A 24,646-nucleotide genomic window follows, 5' to 3' on the forward strand; every position below is an offset into this window, starting at 1 on the left:
GGACTGATGGTGACGGGGACAAACTAATTCATATCCATCCACCCGCTGCCCTAAACATCACTTACTACAAGAAAGCTGTTGCCTTGTTTTGGACAGTCAGTAACTGCAAACTGCTCATTACTTTACATTTAATGAAGTTGAGCGATGGCTCATGCCCTCAGAATCCTTTAATTGAGATGGGACAATCTGAGGAGTTGGCTGTTTATTTTGGTTGGCAGAACAAGGGAGTTCTTGTATAGCATCATGATAGAGCAGTATTTCGTGATGAGGGTTCCAGTCAAATGTCACCTTGGTGGCACTACCCAGAGCACAGGCTGAAGTGAGGCTGGAAGGAAGCAGTTTCACTGTTTGAACCCTTCTCTGGCCTGCTGTCTCCTTAACTCAGCCATTTCTGTGGTCCCATCACAGACCATACTGAATCTGAGACAGTTGATCTACAAACTCGAGCCAGTCCATGACTATTAGCCAAGCCAAATTATGGCATTGTTTGCCATTCTTTATACGCAGCTTCCATTGAGTGCAAGTCCCTGCTGTCAGGTACAGAGATGGTGACACATGATCTAGCCAATGAGAATGAGATGGGCACACTTCCCTGGTCCCTTCACCCTAGTAGGAATGAGACCACAATGAACCCCAAGTGGATCTACCGGGTCTAAAGCTAGCAGTCTGTCCATTTGTACAGTAAGTTCCTTTTAGACCTGAAGGCCAGGAATCAAGAGAGGATCCCTAGACTGTTTGCTCTCAGTAGTGGACGATATCATTTCAAGAGAGGTCATAAATATGTAAAGACCAAATCATTACGACATCTTGGCTAATTGGGTATGGTTAGTCTGATGGTGTCTACCTCCTTCTGACTAGCTTTCATGTCCTCAGTGATCCGACCCTCGCCTCTAAGGAAGGAAGAACATCAGAAATCGTGTTCAAAGCAAAGTAACTTTAACACTAGGAAGATGTTACTACACATGCTTAGGTCAGAGGGAAAAGAAAAGAAAATCCAGGGTTTCCAAAAGGCTTAATTTTTTTTTTGGGGGGGGTCTGGATAATAGTCTTTTATTTCTAGAACATACTTTCCAGCCTCAAAGCTTATTCCTCTCCAGTTCTTTGTGGTCTCCCATCCTTTGAAATCGTGTATTACGTAATTATTCTCTAAGTTTCCTTAGGAGTGGAAATGCACACTTGGTTGAGAAGGAGCTTGGTGTTTTCCAAGTTGATCAGCGCAGACAAAGTCGCCTGTTGACAGGTCCACTCTCAGAGGGACTAGGAGGCCAGCTCCACTCCCTCCTGGCCTATATCAGTCCGTTTGCCGTGTGATAGTCATTGCAAAGATAGACTAGTGTGACCTGGGGGGCCTCTGGTTACCCCTGTGTCTGCATTATGACGTATGAGCGCACAGTGAGGTACATGAGCTTTGTAGGCAAATGGTAATCAGAAGTTACGTGTCTTTCATTTCTGTCAAGTCATAATAAAAATTATTAATGGGCTTCTATTTGGATGCAGTTAACGCCAGCTGTGTTCTTAGGATACAGTGTTGCCTTGAGATGGAGGGAGGAGTCTTGGTGCTTGCTAGGCAATCACTGGAAGATTAAACTGTCCTCTCTGTTTCTCAGCGTGTCCAGGCTCATTTTTGTGAGACATATGGGCGGCGTCCTCGCGGTGGCTAACATCAGAGGCGGCGGTGAATACGGAGAGACGTGGCACAAAGGTGAGCTGTTTTCTCTGCAGAGCCAAGAGTCTGGCCTGAGTGAAGCATGGGTCGAGCTGATCGTCCTGTTCCAGCAAGCTGGGTGGAGAGAAGCGAGAGCTTTTCGGCAGAATAAGAGCCCTTTCAGACACATTGCATGCACAGCTCCCCCGTCACAAACAACTCTTTCGTGTTATTTTCCTCTGTAGCCTGGGATAAGGAAGCACAATTTTTCAGACATATTCCTCAGAAGATCGTTGTAGAATTTTTTATTTTTTTTTCAGCAACACTGAGTTGCTGTAGGGGGCAGTCTTTGGGGGCTTCTGTGATCTAGTTCTCCTGATGGCCTTGCTTGCCAGTTTGGCATTACCTGGCTGTCTCAAAAGAGGTGTCAAAGCAGGCTAGTTTCTGCTAAGATAAAGGAACCATCCCATAGCTTTCCTGCTCCCAGTTTGGACCCGTCCTGGCTCCCAGCATTCGGAGATGGCCTGTCTGCCTAGCATTGTGTTGAGAAGGCTAAGTAAGTAGCCTTTAGACACAGATTCTATACTATAGCCTTTTCTTGTTTCTCTCTATCTGTGTCCTGGCCTCTTGAGGCATTCTTTCAAGCCTCTTACACCCTTGTCCAGACTTCCATGCGATTGGAGCTGTTCTTGAGTTGTGTGGTTCGTTGCCTCGTAGTACAGAACACACACAGCTCTCCCTCCAGCCTTCCACTTCCCAAACTGCCATCTGCATGCATTTACCACGTGACCAAGTGGGAGTGGTCAGCAGTGCTAGGGGTTGTCATGGACACCAATCAGCAGGGGTCTTCTCTCACAGCAGGAACATCCAAGACAGTTCTTCCCCACTCTTCAAGGCCCACAGCTCTGGTGTCCTACATCAATTCAGCAACAACAGTGAGCCTATAAAAAGATTCCTTAGTGCCAAGGAGGTTCTAGTGCTGCAGAGGCCAAGGTGTCCAGCACACACTCATGGGCAACCCAATGTCACCCAAACTGCAGGAGCGTCACAGCAGGACTGAGTGCCCCTAACATACCCAGTTGTCACCATATTTGAAACACTGTAATAGTGACTGTGATTTTTGACCTGATAGAGGATGGATCTCAGTTACCCTAAATGCATTATATACAAAGAGATAGTTGAAGAGGGAAAAAAATATATATGCATAGCATAAATTTCATTTCAATCCAGATTCACAAGCTGAAACTAGCCTGTTTGACTCGTCTAATTTTTTATATATTCATATACACAATATTCTGACGACAGACCTTGTTCCTGAGTCTAACTCCTGGACCAGATTCACCCTCTGGGAAAATGGACCCCACAGTCTATCAGGGACATTGCCCTTGGTCCTGGTCTGCTTTCTACACCCACTCATTAATTAGACCAACCATTGTCCAGAGCCTTGGAAACAGCCGCCTGGAGCCTAAGACTGAATTAGTTTGGGGATTTTTGTTGTTGTTGTTGTTTTTGGTTTAATGCTTCAAAGCATTAGTAAAAGGAGCAGAGGGGACCTTCTCCAGTTCCAGCCTCGTGTGCAGAATGCTGATGGGTCCAATTCCCATTCTCTTCATATGCTTAAAATGCAATGCACTTTTAAAAATAGGCCTATACACCAAATGCTATTGTTCCTGGAAGCTAAGTATTCCTAGCTGTTCTAATTCACCAGTAATTGCTTATTAAAATCTTAATAACATTTGTTTTGATGTTAAAAAAAATTTCTTTCAGTGGCACTGCTTCATGTTTAATTGAATTTCTGCACAAGTGGTTAATCTTGACTATCTAATTAGATCTGGGTCTGCTGTGTTCATTCACAGGTAGTTACTGCAGGCAGCTGTCCTCTGAGGCCTTCCCTTTTAGGATTCCGAGACCCTGTGACTCTTTCTCGCTGAGTGACTTCATTGGTTTCATACATAGGAAGGGGCTACATACAAGTGGTGGATGATGGTGCTCAGGTGACACTTGACAGTTAGGATTCCCGCTCAGCCCTGCTGCAGCTCCACTGCAGCCCAGCCCTGCTGCAGCTCCGCTAACAGCCGGTCCCGGTGTCTTTTGAATTAGTGGCAGAGCATAGCTGGACCATTTCTCTCTCAAATACTGCCTAGAGGAAGGTTGAGTTCTCCATAGCAGGAAGCATGAACAGCCAGTGTCACGAGCTTCCGGTGGTCTGTGCGAGGTGGAATTGGGAGGGCTGATGGCCACAAGAGTCGTTGGTCCATTTCTCATTTCTCAAAGTAGAGATTCTTTTTATGTCATAATTCTCTCACGTGATCTTTTTCGCTCTGGGGGCGTCTAACTAATAAGTTGTACAGTTTGTTAATAAAATACACATTCACCATGTGGGTTCCCGGTTGTGGTACTGAGCTTTCCATCGTCCGTAACATTAAAATGGAGGCGCCTCCATCAATGTGGCTTAAACAGCCATTGTTGGCATCGGTCAGCAGTGGAAACCTAACCGCTCCTCATTCGCAACTCTTGTAGTTGTTACTTGCTTTGGGGGTGGGGTGTCCCTCATTGTCTCTAATTGTCTTTCACTTTGTAGGTGGTATCTTGGCCAACAAACAGAACTGTTTTGATGACTTCCAGTGTGCTGCTGAGTACCTCATCAAGGAAGGTTACACATCTCCCAAGAGGCTCACGATCAACGGAGGCTCCAACGGCGGCCTCTTAGTAGGTGAGACCTGCGTCTTATTCAGGCAATCGCTAGCCGAGCCTTTCTGGGGTTTTCTGGCAGCTCCCTTTAACTTTGCAGCTCACAGATGGGGGTAGTAGTAGATAGAGAGAGTGGAACGCACATCTGAAACAGAAAACCAGGATGTCTGGACCTGCATCGCACTGAGTAAGCTCAGCCTGCTCTGCCTGACCACTTTACTCCCTACACGCTAAAGTCTCAGCCACCTCAGGACTGAAGCTGACTGCCCCCTGATTGTACCACTCAGACCTAGTGAGACTCGAGCCTCACAGAACATTGTTCAGAAGTATGCAGTGTATGATATAGTCCTGGGCATAGAGAGGGGCACCCAAGAGGAACCCATGCCTTAGGAGTAATACAGAAGCAAAAGGAGTAGTTGGTATAAATAGTTGAAACGTGCTGAGTACCCTGTGGTGGATATACTGTCATTGTCGGCATTTTAATGAACACTGCGTTCATACAAGCAGAAGATATTGATGCTGGGCTTGAGCCTGGCACGGTCTGTCTTTGGTGGTTAGTGAAATTTTACTCTTTATCCTCTCAGAAGCACGGCCATAGTCTTGGATGTGCACGGCAGGCCTGGGTTTTGTTGGCTGAGTCCTCATGCACTGGTGTTCAGGTGTGAGGGTCTATACCTTGGTACATGTATAAATGACAGTTTTCGGTCCACCGGTCTTGGAAGTTCAGGGATGATCATTCATCTTTGAGACATGCCAAGCATCTCAAAACATGGATTTTTGTGCTTAGCCTTCTCCCCAGTAGAACACAAAGCCAAATGCTTTGTAGGTTGTTAATACTAAAGTACCTGCCAGATACACGAGGGCCTGGGGCTAATACCAAGCTATGTTAAATAAGTAAGTGCCTAGCTAACTCACGGATATAAAAATATAGTCATCCAAAATAATTTGTTAAATTTGGAAAGGTGGGGCTCGGAGGGGTGTCTCAAATGTTACAACACCTCCTGGTCTTTCAGGGGTCAAGTTGGAGTCTTAGGATCCACATTAGGTAGCTCGAAACTTTTGTTAGACATTTAGAAATCCCAGGCATGCATAGAGATGTGAGGCTTAGGTAGGTGGGCAGAACAGATGTCTGGACCTTCACAGAGCCTTATCTCTGGTCGGATGAATGAGACACCAGTCAAGGCCCTCAGACTAGCATGGGCTCCTCAAGTGATGGGGGAGGCTCGTGTCCTCATAGGACTAGGCAGGTATCCCGAGGCTAAACCAGGATAGACGTTGAATGTACTCTGGGAGACGAGAAGCCTTCGGGACAGTCCTTGTGAAGATGGACAGAAGATCAGGCCCATGAACCTGAGTAGCTGGGAGGCCTCACTGGCTCAAACCAAGGCGTGGCCCCAGAGAAGTAGTCAGATTCTGATGTATTCCGAGCTACGAACAAGAGGTTCGGCAGAACTAGGAGTGAGTCCAAGGCTTGGAAGGAAAGGGCATTGCAGACATCATGAGATCTGTGTTGTAATTAACTGGTTCGCCCAGTAACTGTGCTGTGTTTATGCCTTATAAGCCAAGTCCTCTGAGAAGCCCACAGAGCTGCATCAGGATGCGGGCGCACTCATTCTAGGCAGTGCACATTCCCAACCCTCCCACGCCCAACTGAGAGAGTCGGGTTCTAAGGGACGGCTCAGACTTCTGCGCTATTTATTAACGTGATGAAAGCAGAACAGAGTGTGAACTACAGGGTTTTTGCCAGAGACAGGAAGTGTCCAGATCTCTTTACCGACTCCTAGTCACACAACTCTGATATACTTCCGGTCAGTCTCCTTGACTGTTGTTTACTGGCCTCGGGCTCTGTACTCCATGTCAGAGCCTCTGACCTGCCTTGGTGGTCCTGACTTGACTGTCTTGCCTTCCCATAACGGCTCATTCAGGTCTCTCTCCCAGCAAATTTAGTTTTATTTACTGGGAAATATTGCTTGGCAAGTATTCAGTAGATTGTCTATTAAGGCAACAACAAAACTTGTGAAGACAGGATAGACTGTGCCAGCATCAGTTAGAGCTGCGTTTCAGCCCCTCTTCTGCTCTGAGGTTCTGAGGTGCAAACAAGTCCTTCAAATCTCTCTCCCCATGTGAAAGCAAGTTGGGTATGATGCTCACGTTGAGGAATAAATAAATGTTCCTGGGAAGGCTCCACATTTTCTCCCCTCTTGGTCTCATTGGACACTAATGGCTGAATCATCTCTGACCACTTTGTCTGTTCCAAGAATGGGTGGGACATCCAGCATCCTAGAGATAACTGGGTTCATCGAGATGTTTAATGTTTAAAAAACTTCCCCTTTTTCTCTCTTCGTCTTTAGCTGCTTGCGCAAATCAGCGTCCAGACCTCTTCGGCTGTGTTATTGCCCAGGTTGGAGTGATGGACATGTTGAAGTTCCACAAATTTACTATCGGCCATGCATGGACCACTGATTACGGGTGCTCCGACACTAAACAACACTTTGAATGGCTTCTCAAGTATGTTTCCCTCAATGTTTATATAGATGCTATTCAGAGTCTGATCTCGTGCTAGTGACCATAGTCAGCAAAGTCACAGATGTGGTGGAACCCTCTATGCTCCTTGGGGTTTGTTTGTCTGCAGTGTTGAGAATTGAAGCCAGGACCTTACAGGTGCTAGGCAAGGGCCACTGAGTCACAGTCAAAGATGCCCATCTAACAGCCCTGTCAAGCACGAATCTAGGTCATGCTGTGGAGGGGTTTTTCAGACAGCAAGGGGTCATGGAGAACCTGAGACCCACCCTGACTCAGAAAGAAATGAAGACCTCAGCCATCCAGCCATATGAGGTGGAATTCTGCCCACAGCTGGATTCTGGGAGTAACTCTTTCCCAGAGTTCCCCAGTAGAAGTGCTGACAGTACACCTTGACTTGGCCTGGAGAGACCTGGAGTAGAGAACCGAGCTGAGTCAGTGCAGACTCCTGCTTACTCAGTGACAGGAGTCTTGTTCTCTGCTATGGTTACTATGTGTTACTCTACCAACCTGGAATTAATACAAAACGGAATCAATAGAGAAGGTGGGGTTTTGGTTTTTTGTTTTGTTTTGTTTTGTCGAGATAGGGTTTCTCTGTGTAGCCCTGGCTGTCCTAGAACTCACTTTGTAGACCAGGCTGGCCTTGAACTCAGAAATCTGCCTGCCTCTGCCTCCCGAGTGCTGAGATTCAGGGTGTGCACCACCACTGCCCGGTGAAGATTGGCTTTCTTGAATAAGAACATAGAGAGCGAAGCCATTTTGGTTCTCAGTATACCCACATATATTAGAAGTTAAGTGCGTTAGTTAGTATACTTCTTTCTTTCCTAGCCCTCAACAGCTTTGGTGATAGCAGGCCATAAATGAGATGTTTTCCTTCTCTTCCGTTCCTCACGTCCCACATGTGACGGTTGTAGATTGTTTATCAGCCGTATTTCCTGTTGCAGTTTTCTTGGAGAATCATACATTTTGATTCAAAACAACTTTTTAATTTGTCATTATTTTTAAATAGCTAACTTCCCTTGTTAGAACCTCATGAAAAGTGTCTTAATTAAAGGCTGTGAAAGAACTACATTTTAATCTCAAAGAGAAAAAAGGCTAACTCTGAGTCTTGTGGTTACTCACTGATGTTCACTGGTATAACTGTGTCCAAAGAAGCCACAATTCCCGTTATCTGGAGATATCTCCATCTGGAGAACAAAGACCTTTGAAACCTAATGAACTTTGTACGTCAAAGTCATCGAAATGCTCCCAGCATCTGACGCTTCCTAAATGAACTTGAAAGTGGGAAAAAAGTCCCAAAAGAATTGATAGCATTCCTACTTCAGATCTCAGTGCTCTGAAGTTGCTTGTTCAAGACTGGGTCTCCCTTTTATCCATTCACCTGCTCCTACTTCATGAGCTTAGAGCTCGGTCCTGCACATCAGCTAGAGAAGGCCATACTGGGAGTGTCAGGTCCTGTAGCAAGCTGGGAATTGTGTCAAGTGGGTTTTTTTTTCTGCAGAATTTCTCTGAATTTTAACAGACATTGTTTCACAATGTGCAGAGAACTAACCAATATACAGGAGTTGGTCAGACAGATCCAGCACCCCGCACAGCTAAGAAGCAAGCCTCAGCTCCTTTTACTTTGGTTATAAAAGGAGCAGGAGTCACACTGTTTCCATCTTTCATTCAGAAAAGTCTCTACTGAAACAAACTGTTATGTTCATTAGTGCAAAACTTAGAAATGGAGACATTATTAATAATGTGCAGAGGGTAAAGAACAGATACCTAGATGTTCCTCTCATTAAACTGTTGTCAGTTCTTTTTTTAAATATTTATTTATTTATTATTCATTCATTCAGTTTTTTGAGACAGGGTTTCTCTGTATAGCTCTGGCTGTTCTGGAACTCACTCTGTAGACCAGGCTGGCCTCGAACTCAGAAATCCACCTGCCTCTGCCTCACAAGTGCTGAGATTAAAGGCGTACACCACCACTGCCTGGCTAATTCAGTTCTTAAGAAGCATACGGCCCACCTCAGATGAGCCTCCTGCTGCTTTCTCTCCATTTGCCTGATGTCCAGGGGCTGGACAAAGCCCCTCTGTGCAGATTAGCAGCCAGGCCAGAGTATAGGCAAGTCATTCCTAGAACAACTACACTTAGCCTGGGGTACAAGTGTGAGAGTTGTTCAAGGACAGAGAAGTGCCAGTCCGGGCAAGTTCTAAATCCTTCAGCAGATAAACAGCTAAACAGATAGTACAAAATGTTAAACTCTTAAGCGGTTGGGTTATTTCAGGGACCTGTGACTTCCTATTTTTTACAGCCTTCCAAGGTTAGAGCTAAATAAATGTCACAGCTCCCCAGTTTCCTGTAGCCCTCAACAGTGGTGGCCTAAATGATGGCAGTGCAGGCTGCTGTGGCCCTCGGGTGCTGTTAGCTCCAGTCCTCGGTAGTGAAGTGAGGTCCTGCGCCCCGGTGGGTGGCGCTGGCTGCTGGCCTCTGTGACGGCCCTCTGTGTAGCTCTGCTCTTGGTATCTATCCATCCTCATGGAAGTCCCTTTGCCTCGTAGATACTCGCCACTACACAATGTGAAGCTTCCGGAGGCAGACGACATCCAGTACCCGTCCATGCTTCTCCTCACGGCTGACCACGACGACCGCGTGGTCCCGCTGCACTCACTGAAGTTCATTGCCACCCTTCAGTACATCGTGGGCCGCAGCCGGAAGCAGAGCAACCCCCTGCTCATCCACGTGGACACCAAGGCCGGCCACGGGGCCGGGAAACCCACCGCCAAAGTGATAGAAGAAGTCTCGGATATGTTTGCGTTCATAGCACGGTGCCTGAACATCGAGTGGATCCAGTAAATGGGATTTCCAGTTCCTCCCACCAAACACAGAAAACCTCAAGGGCTTTCACACCATCCTGACCAAGAAACCACTGGGCAGAGTGCTGCCCTACGTGAGCACTGTGCCTCCGCTCACAGACAGCAAGCCGCTGAGCAGAACTGCCACGGGGATTTTATCTTTTCTAGGCTTCATCTTTCTAGCAAGCCCTTGATGTTTTGGGTTGGTTTTTTTTTTCCCACTCTCTCCAGGCACATATCTTTAAAAGGGGGAAAGGGGGGCATGTTTGTATAAGAAACTAAAAGGCAGTGAACATGTTGTGAATATTAGACTCCTGAATTCGTAAGGGATCTAATAAGGTCATAGTTGGGCATACCCATATATAATAGCTCAATGAAGTTACTTCTCTAACCATAGCATATAAACTTAAATAAATGGGAGACCTCAAGGGAGTCTCCACTGCAATACTAATAAATGCTATTTAAGAGTGGGAGGCTTTAGTTTTGGTTCCTTTGAGAGGCAGCCCTCCAAATGCAGATGACTATCAGAATAAAGAATGTAGTCTTTATGCAACAGGTTAGTTTCCAACAATGAGAATCTTAGCACCACTGAAAAGAGGCGGAGTCTATCCACCTCGTCTGGCTTCGATGGATGCAGCTGTGGGAGACTGCTTGCCATCACCACTGTCACCCATCCAGGTAAAGATAGGATTCTGGTTTGGATGCCTCGTGGACAAGAGAACTTGCTCTGCACACCTGAGGACTGCCGAGTTTGAATAACAGCACGTGTATAGCATGCTGGGCACAGGCTACTTGTGCCTGTGATCCCCTGCAGTGGGGGCGGCAGTAGGCAGGTCCTGAGCACTCAGTGGCCAGCCAAGTTAGCCGGAAATGGTGAGCTTCTGGTTCATTGAGAGACAGTGTCTCAAGGCAGTAAGGTGGGTGGGGACAGAGAAAGGCATGGGGCATCCTGTCTCCATGTACACGTGCACAAATGGGCAAACCGGCACACGCATGCTTGCATCATGCACAGAATCCACATACAGACACAGAAACTATGGACTTGAAAATTAAGATGATTCACCTGTTTGCCCGTGTATTGACTTGGTTACAGAGTATTTGTAGAAATGAAACAACGCAAGTAAACTGCCCAAATAGAGGCGTTTACCCAATCTCCCATTATAACCTGGGGCCAGCAGCATTTCCCAAGCTTTGTCCCTCCCAGGTTACGTTCCCAGGAATGCAATCACACTGTACAGAAATCATGTTCCCATGTGCTCTACCCCAGCCTGCTAATCTTTGAGGGAACAATACAAACTCCTCAAACCTAGGCTTTAGAAATTATGTTCTGGGTGTGTTTTAACATCTCACAACATGCCGTTCCTTTAGCTATCAGTTTGGGAATGGTGATATCTAGTTTATAAGGAAAAGATGTGTTACTTTATCAGATGTGATTAAAAGGAATACCTTCACTGTACGCAGAGTTGCAACACAGATCGTCCCGGTGACTGCGTCCAGATCACATACATACGCCTTTTGCCCATTGTTGCTCCTTGAATTTTTATCAAATTGTGATCTGAGACCTAGATACAGCATTTTCTTTCTCGCCTGCTAAGGCATACCAAACACCGCTCAACACTGGGGCGGGGTTTGTGCTTCCTGCTCCGGAACCGGGCTGTCCCTGACCATCAGACTCTAACATGCCACCAGCCTGCAGGTCACACTGAGGCTGAAAGCAGCAACCTTCATCACAGCCTGTTGACAGCATGGCTGCAAGGACAAGGAGTGTGTTTGCGCATCGAAGCCAGAGGCAGCCTCTGCTGGCCTGCCTAAGTCATTTGAAGGGAGATATCTGAGCAGTTCCCACCAGGGCATCTCCAGCTCACGCAGAATCTGATCACCTTCCCACTAAGGTCTCCTGCACAGCAAAAGTGGGAGTGTAACTCGCAGGGTCTGCTGCAGTGCGAGACCTGTGTCCAAAGCCCAGGGCCCACTGGAGGCCATGATGAGAGACAGGGCAGTATGTGTATGAGTTCCCAGCACACGTCACTTCTCTGTCCCAGCCTAAGCTGCTTATCTGTATATCTGTTGCATATCCGCAGCCACAGACAGAACATTGCTGTCTTCACGTTTTAAGCTTTAAACTGAGCAGTAATTAGTGGTCAGAGCACCTGCCACCAAGCCAGTAGAGTTCAGCACCCACATGGCAAAAGGGAGGAACTGACTCCTGCAGGTTGTGTCCTCTGCCTATAACATGCATGTACAGGAAGTCAATAAACACTAGAGCTGTTTTAATTAGGAACTCCCTAAGACTGAAGGCCAGGGCTTCCCAGAGCCGTCTCCCCATTCCTCACTACCTTTCTGTCCCCGCACTGCCCTTCACCTGTCTCTCAATGCCAGTGACATTTGCTGGCATGTGTTGGGGTGGGGGTTGGGGGTGCCTGCTATACACATGATCTAGATGCCATGCCCTCAGAGCATCTTCGCCTTAGCAAGATAGTGACATTTGTGGCATTTAATGTGTTCATACATGGACGATTGTGAAATCCTGCAGTTATTCGTCAGGCAGCTACATTGAAATAGTGGTACTAGTTTGAAAAGCAACCGTGACAACAAGCTCTCTCTACAGTTTGGTGAGGGTTTTAGCAACCATGGGTAACTTTCTGGAGAAGACCACACAACCAATACTCAGAACAGGGTGCAGATACCCAAGGGTTGGCTTATGGTAGGTAAGAAAGCTGGGTAGGGAGGTGTTTAGAAAGAGGCCAAGAAAAAAATTCAGGACGTTCAGGCAAATGGAATGAGGACAAGGGCTGATGGAGCAAAGCCGTATTCTAGGTCTTGTAGATATGGAAAACCCTTCTTTCATCAAATAGATCCTCCCAAGGAGGATAATGTCTGGTGTTTTCCCTGCCCCATGCTTCATTAACCACCCTGTGTTTGAATGTTTGTTCTCATGCAGCCCTATGCAGCATGTGCCACACCCTTACTCCACTTACTTAGCAAAGGCCCAGGATTTCCCCGCTAGGGGGTATACAGAACCACAACCCTAGCAATTGGACCTTAGGGACAGTTACAATCTGAACAACTTATTTCCCCCTAAAACTTAAGAATTACAATCTGAGCTCTCAAAGTCATAGCATTAGGTGGGGCCTCTGGGGATTAGGTCAGTGTCTTAGGTTTTTACTGCTGTGAACAGACACCATGATTAAGGCAAGTCTTATAAAGGGCAACATTTAATTGGGCCTGCCTTACAGGTTCAGATATTCAGTTCATTATTATCAAGGCAACATCCAGGCAGGCATGGTGCAGGAGGAGCTGAGAGTTCTACATCTTCATCTGAAGGCCACTAGGAGAAGACTGACTTCCAGGCAGTTAGGATGAGGGTTGTAAAACCCAAGCCCACAGTGACACGCCTATTCATACAAGGCCTCACCTCCAAATAGTGCCACTCCCTGGACCAAGCATATTCAAGCCATGACAGTCAGGAATGGGGTTGGTGCCTTTTTTAAGCCAGCCTTATCCCTTCCACCCGGTCTGGGCAAACCAGAGCTGTCATTTCTAAGTTGGAGCCACCCAGTGTGTGGTGTTTCATTACAACAGCCGGAATGGTTGAAGGTACTCACTCTCCTGATAAGTCAGTGTACACAAAATACAGTTTCAGGAATTAAGAGCATTGGAGAGACAAGTCCGGACAGATGAACAGTTGATAACAAGAAGTGCTGTTTCAGTGAATGTAAAGAGACCACATTTCAGCAAAGCCCTGGGACAAACAGCATTGGTGTGAATGCAGAGCTGGAGGCAGGAAACAGCCAAGCCCCCAAGGAAGTGTGGGGAGCAAGGCAGAGTAGGGGACAGGCTGAAAAGTAGAGTGAACCCATGAGAAACCACTGGAGTGGGACTGAGAAGTGACCCCAAAGGAGCCAGGGTAAAGCAAGAAGGCCACTTAGAGCAGGTAATCCTAACGCCACGAAGGGAGCTCGGGGCTAAGAGCAGCAGAAACCTGTAAATCAACTGGCACACTGAATCGTAGAAGAACCTCCATGACATGCTATGGGAAAAGCCAGGCTCAAACAACCATGGGAAGTATATTCCACTACATGAAATGTCAGTTCAGTGGCTGTTTGGGGTAGGATAGGGATAGAGGTTAACTGTTTAGAGATAAAGGTTGTTACTGGGTCGTGAAATTTCCAGCGTTGTATTAAGGTGAAGGTTGATCCACCCAGTAAATTTATGACATCATTGAATCAAATTCTTCATGAGAGTGATTTTCATGCTATGGAAACTGTGCCTCGGTAAAGATGTCAGACTTTGGCGATGAAAGAGAAAAGCAGCAATAAGTCTTTCTGGATGGTATCATCCAGGAATAGCCTGGTGTACTGTGATGTCAAGCAAGAGAGACAAAAGACAGGGAGCAGCTGAGATAGAAGCTTGTGTATTGCTCATATGCTAAGAGCATAGGGATATTTTAAACAGGAGTCCTTACGTTAGTGTTCACTACCCGGGACAAAGCTGTTTGGCTTCCTCCACTGAAATTGCTCCTTAGACCAAGCTAGCCTGTTAGTCCCCTCGATGGCTTTAATGCTTAGCCGGGTTCCAGCAAACATCAGGGCAGGCCCATTGAGGTTGGGTAAATGACCAAGCTCTTATTTTATCTATGGAGTAAGTAGAAATGGGTGGCCATTTATAGAGGTTCTCAATATCAATTAACCCTTGGAACTGTAAACAAGTAAATACCTTAATGGTAGGAAATGACTTAGGGAATTTTTCACATGAGTTGGCAAGGAAAATAAAACTTCTGTTTCCTAAGTACTAAAGGCTTAGTACTTAGCAAGAGGAACCCTTAGTCACTAGAACAAGCTAAACTGGGGTCAATTTATCTGAAAACAAGGTCAGCATCAAGCATAAATAAGTTCCAGGGAAAGACTAGAAGTCAATTCAGCACCCGGACATGCAAATAGGAAGTGGCATTGTCCAAAGAGCCTTGCGAACTCCTTCTCCAGGGAGTACAGAATAGAGGACACATGGCTCCCCAAAGCCAGTTCTGCCACAGCTCTTCCTCATAGCAGTGGGAGATTCCATGATCCATCCGAGGCGAACTAAGACTAATGGTCTCTAAGAGGATAAAGGCTAAGAACTTCTGTATCTGATACCCATTGCGCTTTGGAGTTGCTTCTTGCTATTCCTTTTGGTAAGGAATCACCCACTGCACTTGAATAAAGCTGACTTATGGTTGTCTTGGTAAAGGAGTGAATGAAAGTGTGGGGAGAGAGGACCTGGTAAAGTGTGGATTCCAGGACAGACTCTAAGAAACTGATACAAGAAAGCTGACCTTCCTCTTACTCATGCCTGATCTTGGTGTCTCTGCCTAGGAATGTTTTTGTCTGTCCCTAGCTACAGCACAAGTCAAGAGCCCCAGGATGCAGCCTGAACCAGCCATAAGTAGTATGGAGATAGAACCTGATTCCCAATATCCTTGGCCATACTACATGCACAGTGTCACAGAAAGTGGACCCTTGCATGGCACCACAGAAGCTACCCAGTTTTTAGAAAACTACCTTTTATCCTCACAATGTGGTAAAGTAAATGTTGCTTGTATATTTTTATAAGAACAGGAAGGTTGCTTTATGAGTACAGCATCTCCCTCATGCTGACTTAGTCAGTTGTCCGATAAAATAAGTTATCCTCCACCTTGTTTAAATTTAAATCTTCTGCCCCGAGAGCCTGGTTTGCTCTTGGCCCTATTTGTAAGGGCAAAGTAAGGACAGCCCTTATTTTGAGCTTATCTGTTAGATAGAAGGTAGACGGAAATGATGGAATGGGGTGAAGGGAATCCTGTAGATAGGCTAAGTCCCGTTTGTTGTTATATACATCTTGCTGGTCTGTTGTAAAACTCTGGCCATTGCCTTTAGTAGAAAACATCAATTTAAAAACTAACACAGTGTCTTACCCAACAGATGGCCATTGATCAATCAGGAACTGTGAGTATTCTCAAAGAGCAGTTAGATAATAAGTAACCAGCTAAACTATCCTGGCAGCTATGTCTATCACCCACTAATCAGAATGCCCCAAGTGGGTAACTGTCCTCAGCTGCAGAGGAGTTACTCCAGATATATCACAAACTAAAACAGGATATTTTCCTATACATGAGCACAGATAAGGGTCTGCATCCTCTTCTCCCTCACCCTCTGCCTCAGCCCACACCTTTTGTGCTTTTCTAGATTAGAAGAAAAATAAACTTAAAAGGACTAACAGGTACATTAAGACTCAGAAGGGAAGAGGGTCACATTACCTCATGAATATGCTACCAATCCCCAAAACACTCCTAAGGCTTGTTAAATTTAATTCCCCAGTGCCACAGGTATAATCCTTTCAAAGATCATGACAGGGGCTCCTGTTGTCTTATTTTAAAGACCCTAATCACTGCAAAGCTATTTGCTAGGCTCCGGTCCTCAGAGCAGGAGCAGTAGGCAGGGCTATGTGCATCAGAGTGACTCCTAAGGCTTCAAGAGAAATATAGATCATCTACTGACACATGGCTTTTCTTTTATACTCATTTCAATATTTTCAAATAAAAATTAAAAAGCAAATTATAAAATCTAAGTGAATAGTTTTTTCTATCAAGTTTGACATTCTTTTTCTTGCAGGAGTAAGGTTTTCTGTGTCAGGCTTAGAAAAGCCTCAGTGTAATTTTGCACATTGATCCTTAATCTCCACCCATCAACTTTGCCTCTACCCCTAGGGCCTTCTTATTAGATATCAATTTATTTATGTATTTATTTATTTATGCACATTGGTGTTTTGCCTGCAAGTATGTCTGTATGAGGGTGTCAGATCCCTTGGAACAGGAGTTAAAAACAGTTGTGAGCTGACATGGGAATTTGACCCTGGCTCCTCTGGAAGAGCAGCCAGTGTTCCTAACTGCCGAGCCATCTCTCCAGCAGATCACTGCAGTAATTAAATCTACTGCCTATAAATGAAATGTCTAGGACCCACTGGCTTCACTGATGAATTCTATCAACATTAAAAAAACAAAACTAACTTCAGTTCTTCTTAAAATATTTTTTAAAACTCAAATGGGAGGATATCTGTACTGTGGGAACAAGGACCCGGAAGAGGGGCAGGGTGGAGACAGTGCCCACGAAGATGAAGGAATTCAGACTACGGACACCAGCATTAGAGTGCAGATCTAACTTTATCGTTTATTAAATAGGCTTATATATAGCTTTTTAGCCAATTAGGGTATGTTTATGCTTTCAAGGGCAAATTGGGGTGCAACCTATGTTGTTTAGCCAAATCTGACTCGCTTGCCCCTGAGCCTGCCCAGCCTAAAGGGGAGGGTCCGATCCCCCGGGGGAGATTCTGGTGAAGACAGAAGCAGCAGCCAAAGCCCTGGCCTCGGGTCCTTTGTGTTGTCTCCCTGGTATATCGGCGCCATGTCAGATGATACACGGTGTACAGTGGGTCAGGACTCTTTGAGGAGTCGGAGGAGCCTGTGGGGCCTCGTTCGCTCTCTGTCCCACTTCTTCCTCCACCAGGTTTATCTCCCCATCCCCTCCCCCTACCTCCCCCACTCCCACCCCCTCACAGGTTCAGTCCTTTATCAGCAAGGTGGGAGCATGGCAGCATCCAGACCTGCATGGCACAGGAGGAGCTGAGAGTTCTACATCTACATCTGAAGGCAGCTAGGAGAAGACTGAATTCCAGGGTGCTAGGATGGGGGTCTTAAAGCTCATACCCACAATGACACACTTCCTCAGAAAAAGTCACACCTACTCCAATAAGGCCACACCTCCTAATAGTGTCACTCCCAAGGCCAAAAATATTCAAACCATCACAATACACAATGGATACTACTTAGCTGTTCAAAGAAGGAAGTCCTGTCATTTGCAGTCATGATGATGAATATTAGAGGTCATCATATTAGGTAAAATAAGCATAAAACAGTGGTCACTGGGAACAGAGGAGGACACAATAGAGAAAGGATGGAGAAAGAAGATGGTGTTGTATACTACAGTGGGGAAACAATTGGTTTAAACAGTACAACACATTTCCAAATTTCTAGAAAGGTATCAAGGCCCCAACATGTATTAATGTTTGATGAGACAGAGATATTTCTTATCCTGGCTTGATTGCACATTATAATCTTCTGCCAAAGTACCATAATGCAATCCATAAAGATGTTCAAATATTATAACCAGAGTCCCCCAACACGTCTGATCACTTTTGAATCTACCAGCTCAGAGTGAGAGTTCCTGTTCTTCATGCCCAACAGTATGATGATGTTTGTTGTAGATTTGGCCATCCTAATGGGTGCACCATGGTCTCTCATTGATCCTTTCATTTGTATGTTCTTGATGGCATAGAAGTGGAGAACTTTCTACACGCCTCTTTGCCATCTATATATACTCTTTGATGAGGTGCCTATACTTGCTATAATGTTCTCAGAGATTTTATTATGAATAGTGTATATTTAAAATTATTTTCTACATATATTTATATAATCATATTATGTTTCTTCTTTGATCTGTTGTTTTTTTAATGTTGAATCAGTCTTAATTCTTTTTCTGCATTATTGAATTCTACTTGTTAACATTTTGTTGGGTCTTGCATCTAGTTTTATGAGAGATATTTGCTTTTAGTTTTTTCTTGCAATATTCACAAAGATTGTTTTTATAAATATTTTTAAAGATTTGTTTTATTTTTACTTATGGGTGTGAATGTTATGCGTTTATACATGCTCTGCCCATGCAGGCAGAACATAAAACGGTGTTGAAGGGAGCTGGAGTTACAGGTGATTGTGAGCCATCCAAAGTGGGAGGTGAGAACCAAGCTCAGGTTCCCTGGAGGAACAGCTAGTGTTGCAGCCCTGTTCTCTGTGTTTTCTGTTAGCCTCAGAGTATAACTTAGAAAGTATTGTTTCTGTTGTCTCAGCAACTGTAGAGATTTAATCTATTTACTTCCTTAAATATTCGATAGACTTCAGCAGTGAACCTATCTGGATCTGATGCTTTCTGCTCTGGAAGGTGTTTTGTTATTTATTCGATTTGATTAGAAGACACGGGCTGATTGGGGTTGCACTGGATCTATAGATTTCTTCTTGTGTGAGTTTAGGTGGTTCCTACCATTCACAGAACTCTTCCATTTCCTCTAGGTTACAAAGTATTTCTTTACTATCTTTTCAATATCCATGGGATCTGTAGCTCTTGTGCCCTCTGCCCTAGAGGCTTAGAGTCCGACTTATCCCAGCTGGAGGCTTATGAGTTTCATTGACCTCTGCAGATTCAGCTTTGGATGATTTTTCTCCAGTTATATTCTGGTTTTACTTTATTTTCTACTGATATTGAAATTAGTTTTCCACTTTCATTTAATTTTTTGTTGTATTTTTTGTTTGTTTCCTAAGATGGAAACGTAGAATACCAGTTTGGGTTATTTCTTCTTTTTTAATATGTGTACCCCATGTTCTGAATTTCCCTTCAAAGTAGTGCCCTCTTGCATATCAGCTCCATATACTATATTTGCATTTTCATTTGGTTAAAAAATATTTTAACATTTTTCATGAGCAGTCTTTGACCCAGGTGTTATTTAATCTCCACATTTTAAGGAATTCTCCTTTATCTGTTACTGATAAGGCTGGTATCATGATTGTTTTAACTTTGTTGAAATGCCTGGTAAGACCCAGAATGGATATGTCTTGGTAAGTGCTATAAGAGCCTGTGGGGACTCATCAATATGTCCATATAGTTATATTACCTCTTGCCATCACCCTATTTGGAATTATTGGTTTCTGTGTGTTGACAAGATGATCACTTTAGTCTTCTGTGATATATATATATATATATATATATATATATATATATATATATATATATATATTTGTCTCTGATAACTTTCCTTGTTTTGAAATCGCTCTGTCTGAAGTCAGCATAGCTGCTTATGCTTTCTTTCTGCAATAGGAGGGTGTCAGGTCCCTGAGGCAGGAGTTAGAGGTGGTGTGAGACACCGGACATGGCAGCTAGGAAGTCAACTCGGGACCTTTGCAAGAACAAGTGCACCTAACCAATGAGCCGTCGTCCCAATGCCCAGGCCTTGGTTTTTTTACCTACTCAAACCATATCTTAGCTAGAGCATTTACATAATTAGCATCACTAATATCTACTGATACCACTATCTGTGGTTGGTTTTTCATTGGTTATTATTCCTTGCTCCTCTTTTTGTCTTCCACGCTGCTTATTCCTTTCATGGTTTTCGATTATTACATTTCCTCTTTCTTAACATGCCGGTTACACAGATATCTCCTTGACTAGAATGAGGTTAGACCCAGCAAACCACTCATAAGCTGAAAAGATTGTAACTTGAAAGAAGAATTAATACAACTGACCTCTTCACATCATGGTTTAGCAACACAGTACACTGTAGGGTATGAGGCGTCTCCATTTCCAATTACAGAACTGGCTGCAGCTTGTTGTCACTGCCCAGTAGTACCAGAGACTACCACACCACATGCCACTAACCTAGGGAGCTCAGAAGGACAATCAATGATTTCTGCCCAATAAGAATTAGTTCCACGTGGTTAGAGAGTTAACCCACTGGTGAAAAGCCCTTGCTGCTCTTGCAGAGGACCAAAGTTTGGCTCACAGTATCAACATTAGATGTTTATAACTCCAACTCTAAGAAATTTGACAATCCTGCTAGCCTCTATGAGCACTGAACTAACGTATACACACACTCGCACATGTGTACTCACACATGCACACACACCCATACACATACTCATACACACATGCATGCTCACACACACAGTAACATATGCATGCACATACATATACTCACACAACGGTTTTGGTCTTTTATTTATTAAAGAGTCATCTTCATACGCATACTGTCACAGAGTTGAAAAGTTTTCGTAGTAAGTCACAGGTCATCTGGACTTATTCCATTGCTTAATGTTTGCTCCATTAGAAGTTAGCTTCTGTAAAACATCACACTACCCCAAAGGAAGGGAATCACCTTGTAACAACCAGAGAATCTTACTTCCTCCCTCCTGTTTGTTCAGTCGTTGCTGTCAGTTCAGAGTTCAGATGTATACAATCAAGTGTGTGTGTGTGTAATATATGCATATATATCACATATATGTGGTATACATTAGCAAGCATGACTGAGTGACTATTAGTGCTAGCAGTCCGAATAAGCTTCTCGTTTCTGAAGACGAATTAAGCAACAGCAAAGTGAGATTCTACCTCCCTTCACTTACCCCGCCTCTAATGTGCTTTTTTTTCTTCATGTGCATCTAAGTTTCCAAGATGTATCCTTTTCCTTTGCTTAAGAAGCTCCTTGCAGGATTCTGTTGGCAAAATAAAGATCGGGTGGGAACAGAATTTCTTAATTTTGAGTTGTCTGAGCACCTTTTTCTCCTTCCCCTTTGCTGGGTGATGTGAGGTGGCCAAGTCCTGCAGTCCTGACGTTTGCTGCCTTTACTCCTCTTACACCTTGTGCTTGCTCCTCCTGCTTGCCCACTTTCTGATGTTAGATCCTTATCCTTATAAGGCCCAGCCTACTATCCTTATCCATTCTTATCCTTAATCCTTTTTTAACGAGTTATTTTCCTCTTATCTTTGATTTTCTGTGGTTTATAAAAGATTTTCCCAGGCAAGTGTGGGAACGTGAAAGGTATTCTGTTTTCTGGTTGAGATAGGTTTAAACCCAAGAGACCCAGCAGATAACTCTGCAAGGGATGGAAGGCCTGTTTGCCACGCTCCCGGACACTAGGCCCCAGCTCCATAATTCTGTGGCCATCAGTCACATAGGGCAATGCCCCCAAGCTCCTGGTACTCTGTATGGACTCCACCCCCACAGTTACCTGGCAACAGCCAGATAGGCCCAGCCCCACTATAAAAGGAGCTGCTTGCCCCCTCCTCACTCTCTTATTCTCTTACTCTTACTTCTGCTTCCTGCTTGATTCTTTCTTACCCTTTTGCTTCCCCTCTCTCCCCATTCCCTTCCCCCCTCTCTCCATGTGGCCATGGCCGGGCTTTATTTCTCTACTCTCTCCTTCTCTTTGCCTTAAAACCATGGACAGTCTCTTCTCATCGGGATCTGCTGTGCTGGAGCAATGGGGCAGGTCTCCCTCTAAAGAGCCATGCATCTAACCAACTGCTGGAGGCCTCCTTGCACACCCAACCATGGCTTCTGCCAACCCAAACTGCCGCCGACCAAGCCCTCTTAAGCCAAGGACTCTCCTCCTTGTGGGACCCAGTTGGAGCACTCTCCTCCAGCCCAATATCTAGAGGTGTCTGCAGTGTCCAAGAGCTAGAACCTGCTGTTCCGACCTCCGTGCAGGCCTGGGGATGCTGAACCAATTCTGGCAAATCCGCGGGGACTTCAGACTGTGCCTCCCCATTCCCGGAGCAGGGGTTTTGTGGCTCCTCACAGCCCAGTGCCCACCTGGCAGTGGCACTGGTGGTGGTAGCAGCCCAGCGCAGGGTGTGCAGTCAAACTTTCCGCATCCTGTCTTGCCCAGCAGCCCAAGCCCTGGGCCAGACACAGAATCTCATTTTTAACCCGCAGGCATGGATTCAGTAGCCCTGTCTTGCTTGGTATTCTCCCATCCAAATACTAGGCAGAACTGACCTTCATAGATCATACAAGATTGAGTGTCTTCAGTGTGGTCCAACCATGACTTGTCTGCTGTTCTCTGTGCTCCCAAGATTTGTAGTTTTCATACCTGACATTTATTTGTGAAGATTCTTAGTTATTCTTTGTTTTAATCACTTCGGTCCTGTTTCTCTTTCTTCCCTGTTGTGAATGCTACACCATCTGTACTTGTTTCACAGGCCTTTCTGCTAGCTTGTTTGTTTTGTGTATTTTTGTTACCAGTCTTGTTTTCCTCGCTTCTCAGTATTTGAAGTTTCTAACAACATATCCCCAAGCTCAGAACATCTGTCCTCAGTGACCCCTGTCTTTTAACAAGCCCACAAACGGCACCCTTTGTGTCATGCAGTGGTATTGGTCCCTGCCACTTCTTATTGGTCTTTTCTTAGGTTTGGACTCTTCTTGTGACACTGCCCATCTGTTGTCTTATATAATGGCTACTTTACTCATTAGAGCCCCTCAGCACACATAGTCATCTCAAACAGGACCATTGCAGCATCCTTGTTGTGTCTGGCTCTGATGCTTGCTGTAGCTCTCCCAGTTATACTTCAGTGTGCTTTGGGTAAAAGGGAATACAATGAGTTGGCTAAAGGGAATGAAATATGCTGTCTTTTATAAATGGGGTGGTGGAGTATGCGCAATGTTCTGCAGCCCTTGGTGAGGTCCAGTGTTGACTGAGTCTAGCTCTCTCTGACCATGAGCTGCACAGGGCCTTCCCAGCTTTCTCCACACACAGGTGCCTGGGGTGCAGGATGATAAGCACTGAGTGACCACTGTCTGCTTGCCCAGGGCCAGGTAGGATGAGCTTTGTTAAGGTCAAAGCTCTCTGGCGTAAGAGGCTTCCTTTCTCCTCACTAGTTCCTTTTCTCGGTGCCACAACAAATATCTGACAACGAGGAACTTAAAGATCAGAGAGTTGTTCATCTTACCACACAGTTTGAGAGGAATCATTCTAACTGGAGAGTGAGGCAGCAGGAGTATGAGGCAGCTGGTCACATGGCATCTGCCATCGGTCAGAAAGTAATGCTCAATGGATGATCAGGCTCACCTTAGTTTCTCTCGTTCTCCCTTTTTTATTTACTTGTAGATTCCTGCATATAGTGTAAAGTTGCTGACATTCAAGAACTCTATCATCTTCACTTAAATCTCTCTGGAAATACACAGACACACAGACACACACACACACACACACACACACACACACACACACACAGAGAGAGAGAGAGAGAGAGAGAGAGAGAGAGAGAGAGAGAGATTTGTCTTCATCGTGATTCAAAATCCAGTCAATTAATGAAATTAATGCCTTTCTGCCAAAAACAGAGGAGGGGTGCTCCTGATCCTTGCTCTGGAGAGTCAGCCAATCCCCTTGGTGATTGGTCTTACATTATTGGAAGAGTCCCTCCAGTAACCTTCAGTTCCAGGATGATTTGTCCATACTCAGGCCATTTTTTATGGAGGCTCCTCCCTCTGTGTGAGTTTGCTCTGTGAGCCATGATTGCCTTATTTTCCAGCCAGTTTCTCCAGCCTTGGGGGTGGCAGTAAGCTCAATATCCACCTCTCTCTTATAGACCGAAGAAGTCTTGATTTCTCAGATTTTAGTGCAAAATGTTTAGAACATAATGAGGACTTCCAGATTCCTTACATGTAAAAAGAAAACTAGGAAGTCCACAAATCAATAAAATTTAACTTCCAAGAAAAGCCAGGGGAACTAAATAATGACAAAAATCATAAATGAGACTTAAAAAAAATCTCATGAGTAATTTTTTATTGTTGTTAACTAGTAAGAAGAAAACAAGTATGGGAATAAGATCTTCATTACGGATTCTGGCCAAATGAAAAAGAAAAGAGATGAAAAATGAACCAAGCATAATGAATTTGAAAATGTAATACTCTGAGGTCAGAGTCTCAATTGTAAATCCACTAAGCTCCAAATGAATGAGGTGATAAATTGCCTGGGAGATCTAATCAGGGATTCCCGGGGTAGTCCCTTTTACATCATGTGATTTTCTCGTTGGGGATAACTGTGCCATTTTATTAAAATGTGACTGATGGGGTTATTATGCCACAGAGCCAAGTCACACTGCATTGTGTTTGGAGTGTGGAACTTGGAAGAATGACAAGGTCCCTTTAAAATAAAATATGTCATGGAAAAGTAGACAACAGAAAAAAGTTTAAACCTCAAAGGAGCAGAAAAACTCAAATTTTTCTGAGTGAACAGTTGCAGGAAATATTAACTGGGGGTTTCTACCTCACCTTAGATCGTTTAGTTCCCAAATAAAAGATACAAAACCTTCATATTTATAAGTCTTAAAGCACTAG

The 24,646-nt window shown here is 44.7% G+C and overlaps 1 protein-coding gene across 2 annotated transcripts in view; it reads left to right on the forward strand.

The window, feature by feature from the left end:
* Prep (prolyl endopeptidase) overlaps positions 1-13,923 on the forward strand; it is a 95,536-nt gene extending 81,613 nt beyond the window's left edge. Inside the window, exons 12-15 of one of the 2 annotated variants that reach the window (NM_011156.3) lie at positions 1,608-1,702; positions 4,227-4,358; positions 6,688-6,844; positions 9,404-13,923. In NM_011156.3, coding sequence (NP_035286.1) covers positions 1,608-1,702; positions 4,227-4,358; positions 6,688-6,844; positions 9,404-9,698 — 679 coding nt within the window. In that variant the 3' untranslated portion in view covers positions 9,699-13,923. The remainder of the gene's footprint in view (positions 1-1,607; positions 1,703-4,226; positions 4,359-6,687; positions 6,845-9,403) is intronic. The other variant, XM_011243142.2, reaches the window with a different exon arrangement.
* The last annotated feature ends 10,723 nt before the right edge of the window (positions 13,924-24,646 follow it).

Source organism: Mus musculus, chromosome 10 (genome assembly GCF_000001635.26).
Source record: "Mus musculus strain C57BL/6J chromosome 10, GRCm38.p6 C57BL/6J".
Classification (NCBI taxonomy): Eukaryota; Metazoa; Chordata; class Mammalia; order Rodentia; family Muridae; genus Mus; species Mus musculus.